Genomic DNA, 6,353 nt, shown 5'->3' with positions numbered 1-6,353 from the left:
TTCAAGTGCTTAGAGCTGGCTAACAGTTAAGAGATCATATCTTTACTTTAGCAAGAGTTTCCACATGACATGACGGATGTCTCAAGTAGAATTAATATAAACCTGGCATTTGATCAGCTCGTTTTGTCAGTTCCATCCTCCGTACTCTCAGACTGTTTTCAACGTGGACAGTTTGAACTCTCTAGAAAAGAAAATTAAAAATCCTTTTGCAAGCCGAGCCATGTGATGTGTGCACGAACCTCCTGAGCTGAGCTACAGTGAAAGTCTGGGATATCTACGCTATGAGAACACACTTGCTTCATGTTTTTGTGTACAACAGAGAAGGATCCACAAGTCCCATAACTGGAGAGTGATCCAGAATACGTACCGAGGTACCCAGACATTTTAACCCAGTACATGCACTAGAATGCATTGGATTTGAATAATTTCTTTTTAATTTTTAAAAAGTGCAGTTGACCTGAAATGGAAAAGAACTGTCTTTATGTTCACTGTAAACTTGTCAAAAGGAATCTGCTCTTTAAAAACTGTGCTAAAATAGTCAATTTATACAACAGAGCACTAGATGAAGCTACCATAAATTCCTCTTCACCAATTATTACTCTATTGTGTCAGTTATAGTACTGCATATAAGTAGAAGAAGCAAAACGGTGGTAGCTACTATTAGTGAGTACAACAAACCAAGTGAATTAATTTGAGTTCAATGTTTCCATGAAGTAGCAATAACATTTAAACCACAGGACAGTTAGAATTCAGTACTTTGAAGTGCATAAGAGTCACACTGTTGATCATCAGCAGTATGGAGAAAGGTTATTATAAAGTCAGCAGTAATGGTCGGAAAGAACATGGCAACACGACAGATTAAAGGTTATCCAAGATGGCAAGTCTGCAGCTCCTTCCACAGTCGAGAGGTTTGTCGGTATCGCACACACAAGTGCAATCCTAGCCAGCAGTAACCGTTTCAGTCTCCAGGCTTGGTACGCACCAAACAAGGGTATTGCAGAGGAAACAGCGTCTTCTTTCCATCAGTAGTTCTAGAGTAACGGACCACGTTTTGGACACCGCCGGGGTGCGGGAATGCGTGGGAGCAATATGCAGCCTCTACGCCTGGTAATTGCTGCCACTGCTAGGAGCATGAATTCGCTTGCCATTGTTCCAGTCTTCACAACCTCCAGAGACAGAGTTCTGACATTATCCCACGCTGTAAACATCTAATTCTTCCTCTCCTAAGCACATCCCGTGTCCAGGATTGCACAAAGTAATTCATAAAGATTCTGTGAAACTCAACATGTTCACAAAGTAGCTTTCCCTAAGTGAACTTTGTTCTCTCTTTCTCCTACAGACCATTGCTATTCCTGTGGCTGAGCGGCGGTTTTGAAAGCTCTACAACTGTTGAACGAGATTTATTGAGAAACTTTGGAGCCCGACGCAGCAACCTCTGTGCCTCAGTAAAAGCTTCTGTCAGCTCTTTTTTCCACTGAACAAATTCTGGGTCACTCTGAAAGAGATACAGAAGTAGTTTGGCACTTCATAGTAAACCGCCAATAGCGTCTTCTCTCTTAGATAGCACTTTTAAGCAACTTATTTTAATTTTTCCGAAGGAATGAGTAACTTTGGATATCAAAAGTGTGCAGCCCTTTGCGTCTCCATGACCCTGCCGAAGCCAGGCAAGGCGGCAGCAACTACAGTCGGTCAAGATGTTTTGAGGACTTGCGTACTTCCTCCCTCGCAAACACATTAGCTACCACAAACCAACTGCATTGAGAAACGTGCCACCAAGGCCTTCGAAGCCCACGTAGGTTGAGAAGGTTTGAAGTTTTTAGCTATTTATTAAACTGAACTCATTTTGGCTCAAATACCATTGAAATTCATGGCAGAAACAGGCATAGCTGCAGCTTTCCTGCTTTCAGAATTCGAGCATGATAAAAACTTCCCTGTTCTGCTCAGGTTCAGCTTTGCTTCATAACGTACCCTTAGTTAATACATAATGGGAGGACTTGAGAAACTTTTCAATCATTTTATCATATGCAAAACAGTCTGATTAACAGTTATTGAAAAACAAGCGGCTCACCTCACACTGTAGGACAAACTGTTTTCCTCCTTTAATTCTCAGTAAGATGCATTTCTTATCTTTAATTTGTGTTTCTTCAACAGACACTATTTGTTCCATTGTCAGTAGGTTTTGCTGTAGCATTTGCAAAAATAAAGCAGAGAAAAAAAAACTGTTGCCCATCAAATGAAGTCAATATCTAACTTTTCTGAACTACTCACATAAATCGAGTTCTGAACATTAACAGTCATTACACAAACAATTCTTTATTTCTGAAGACCAGGCCACGAACTAAAGATAGGTTATAAGGTAAGAGAGAGATTTAGCAAGGGGCTTCGTTGCTTCAACAGAGACAACGAAATATAACTTAAGAAAGCCAGTAATGACAGCATGAAGTAAGAATCTACAAATAGGTGTGTCTACAAACAAAATATTCGCTATTTTCCCCTCAAGAGAGTTGCATATAATTTCATAAATTTTCCAAGTGTTACTGCTGTTATTAAAAAAAAGGCAATCTTACTATTTCAAAGAGTTGAAAGGGACTATTTAAGCACTATATACTTACAAAGAAGCAATCATACACAACAATTTGCAGAAAAGCTTTCCCTACAGACTGTCAGAGAACAATGTTTTGAAATCTCAAAACCTTACTTAACTAAATATACAGATGATCTGCCTAGCACATGATCACAGCTGGACTAAACTAAAGATACTATAGCATTTTCTTTGAAATAAAATGCTATAGCATTTATGACCTTACCAGTTTATGTTTTTTTGTATAAATAGTCCAGAGGTCCTAAATGAAAAACAAGACCATGAACTACCAAATTCGTTTAAAAACATAACAAAACAAAAGTAAACAGGTTTCTCAAGTCAACTTTATGTTTCCTCAGTGCAGCGTAGCTACCCATTAACTAAAGCGATACTCAAGATAAGTTACTCAAACCCACCGGTCATTTACTCGGACAAAACTCTACTTCCATGGGAGGTACGCCCAAGTATGAGTTCGCAGATTTCCCTCCACAGCCACCTGCCTTTCATGCCCTTGGAAGCTGCTGCTCTGCAGAGTAACCTCACTTACCCGCGACTCTCCTTCTCCTCGCCATTCAAGTCGGTTTGGGAAGAGGTAAAAGTAACGACGCTGCCACTGAGTCAAGAACGGGTTCCCCAGTTTCAGCATGTAGCCATGCATAATACAGTCCTTCCCAAGTGCGTAATCTAGAACAAGAGGAAACATCAGGATGCAAATCAAAGTACTGCCTAAAAGTATTCTGCAACTGTGCTATGCTGAGAAAGGACACAGCCCTGAAGACAGTGTGACTCAATGCGCTCTCACCAGGCTTGCCACAGTGCTTCTGTGTGCGCAGGCACACACAGAGCCAACTCTGCCTTAATTACATGAGCTGGTGCGGCTGCAGTGGAGTGACCAAGAACAGAATTTGGTTCTTAAAAAAGTATCTTATTAACTATTAAAAGAATTGTATATTGCTATCCAAAGTTCAGAGTTTGTGATGCAACATCCTCATGCAAACAAGTGAAGTTTGCTGTAAAGGACCTCCTGTTTTCTTTCCTGGCTTCTTTGTCATGAAATCAAATCCCACATACTCTTTTGTGAGTATACACCGTAAACAAAAACGATGAAAGGCTGTACATGATAATTTTAAGAGAGTACAAAAGATTTTCCAAAACATTATGTCATCATACAGCATTTCAAAACATCAAGAAACATCTTAAGAAACACGATACCGACTAAGTGAATTCTAACAATTACTGGTGAATGACAGTAATATGAGAGTCTGTTGTGTGGAACTTCAAACACATGAATTACTATCTAGCACCAAAAGATGGAGAGAAGTGTATTTGGCAGATTACCTTCCTCGTGGCCAAGCTGCTTATTTTTAGCCCTTTTTCTGGCCTCAATTTTATCTGTGTCTGCATTTACTGCATCATAAACAGTTTCTGCTACTTCTTGCTGCCAACGCTCCGATATTACCAGAGGGAAGTTCTTATATAATTCCTGGTCACTATCAAGCAACTTGCAAGAGAAAAACAACATAAAAACCCAACATTTTAATAACTTTTACTATTCTTATCCCCAACAGTTAATATTTACCCCTATAACAATATTATTTTAAAATATATATTGAACTCTAATCTTACCAGAACAAACAGGTGCAAACAAGAGAAACCACAAATACTAATTTAAGCAAAGATATTCATTTATATACAGAGAACAGGCCACCGGTTCAAAACTTACTTGGTTTGATAGCTCCAAAAGCATTACTTTGTTGCACGATCAGCGTTAACAAAATGTCTAATTGCGTTAAAAACTTGCTCAGCACAAAAATTCCATGAATAAATGAAAAAATACCTTTTACACAATGATGCCTTCCATGCTTCCACAGCTTAGTTTTACATTCTTAATAATTAACCTTCAAAATTCAGCAGTGCATGCTGCAGACCTCAATTTTCCTGTTATATAGATTCTTTTCTCCCCTAATCCTTAACTACAGTGCTTGGATTGAATTACACTGAAGGAAACTAAAATGACTGGATCTTCAGGAAGGACCAGTTGTTGCCTGACACAGCCGTATTCTGGGTTTAGCCCCAAGGCACTCTGATGCAGTACAGAAAGCGATCAATGTTTTCCCTGTAACTTTAATAAAGGTTTTCATTTGGGGACGAGTTTAAACTCTCTACAGCCACTCCCCAGTTGCTTCAGTTTCTGTCAATCAGGTGATAAAGTAAACCTTTCTTTCAGAGAGGAAGACAAAGAGGCATCCTTTGCCACATTACGAACGTGGTAAGCCCACTAGACCGGGCTGTCTGACAGCGGGCAGGGCTGGGTCCGGTCCTCACTGCAGCAGCATGCCAGGGGAAGGCAGATCCCGACTGAAGGGCACACATGCACACCGCTGCTCAGAGCAAACCCAGCGACTCCAGCTGCTGCTGCAGCACACAGCGGTTGCAGGAGCAGGGGAGGAAAGCCTTGCTCAATCCTCCTTCTGCGGCCAGGCTAGACACTGCTTTCCAGAGATCCATAGCCGTATCACAGCAGGAGAATACATGCTGGATCTGAAGGCAGAAGAATTCTCTGCAATCCCATGCAAGTGGCTTACAGGGACTCCTTATGGCATCCGAGTAAGAGGGGAATGCCATGGGCATCTGCTGTTGGCTTTCCAGTTTGTAACCTCAAAGAACACGTGTTCTTCTCGGTGTCACAGGACACTTTGCAGCATAAATATAACCCACAGGGGCAATGGAGGAGAGCAAGGCACTCAAAACTGCCATCCTCATGGGCAGAGACGGCTCCTGACACCTTAATGGAAGCTCCGACTGCAGCTGACTCAGAGGCACGAATTATTCAGTCCCTTCTAAAAGGCTGTGACATCCCAGTGGAAGCGCAGAGCAAAGAAGCTGTACATGATATCCCTCACTGACTCATGACTAAGAATAAATGTATCTTATAGGCAGCCTGAACAAAGATTACATGCAAGTGATCTGGCTATAGGGTTTACAGGTCTTGCTGAGAATGTTTGATCGCCTCAATAAATAAAATGGCCACCTGGTTTCTCCTTGCAAAATGTTCCTCTGAATTACGGTGTTCCAGAACTGCAGGAAACTGGAATCCTGTTAGACTAACACTGACGCTGAAGATGTGGAGTTTTACGGGATAAAGAACATCTTGGGTTCTCCGCATTTCTCTTTAAACACGTAAAATCTTTTCTGTGCCAACTTCTGTAATTACAGCAGGTGACACTGACAAGACAAGTTCCTTTTTAGGCACAGTGAGTACTTAACATGTTTTTTTGCTTATAAAGTTTAGAGCAATTAAGTTTCTCTCCTGACTCACTTCTGTAACAACAAGAATAAAGTTCGATCTACTGAAGAAATGTATGATAAAAATAATGAAGGGGACAGACCCGAGACAAGCACTGATTCACCTATTGCCTCAAAGTACCAGGGAGGCTTCAGAAGAGGGGATGAATTCACAGGGTACGTCACACCACCTCCACGCAAGTCAGAAATGGGCCAGCAGCTTTAACTTCTCACTTTTTCCTTTATGTTGTTTTCATTAGATTTTGGATAATAAAAGAAATTTTCACGTTCTGGTATCACTTTTCTAACTTATAAAGTTGCTACCATTAATACACAGCTTGTCATCTGTGAGACTTTTCCAATGCATTCTCTGAGCATGAGGTAATACTATTAAAATAAGGTTTAGTTGAATTCATCCAAGACACCAGAAACAAATTACAATTTCTAAAACTACAAACCGTTAAGTATTCTTGAAAATCTGAGAATT

General features: G+C 40.6%; 1 protein-coding gene across 1 annotated transcript in view; it reads right to left on the bottom strand.

The window, feature by feature from the left end:
* Window positions 1–362: 362 nt before the first annotated feature.
* GRK3 (G protein-coupled receptor kinase 3) overlaps window positions 363–6,353 on the bottom strand; it is a 72,520-nt gene continuing 66,529 nt past the window's right edge. Inside the window, exons 18-21 of the mRNA XM_059827620.1 lie at window positions 3,920–4,082; window positions 3,129–3,265; window positions 2,069–2,182; window positions 363–1,495 (exon numbers count right to left, since the gene is read on the bottom strand). Coding sequence (XP_059683603.1) covers window positions 1,334–1,495; window positions 2,069–2,182; window positions 3,129–3,265; window positions 3,920–4,082 — 576 coding nt within the window. The 3' untranslated portion in view covers window positions 363–1,333. The remainder of the gene's footprint in view (window positions 1,496–2,068; window positions 2,183–3,128; window positions 3,266–3,919; window positions 4,083–6,353) is intronic.

Source organism: Gavia stellata, chromosome 21 (genome assembly GCF_030936135.1).
Source record: "Gavia stellata isolate bGavSte3 chromosome 21, bGavSte3.hap2, whole genome shotgun sequence".
NCBI lineage: Eukaryota > Metazoa > Chordata > Aves > Gaviiformes > Gaviidae > Gavia > Gavia stellata.
The sequence above is the reverse complement of the archived record's forward strand: the minus strand, read 5'-3'. Positions and strand labels throughout refer to the sequence as shown.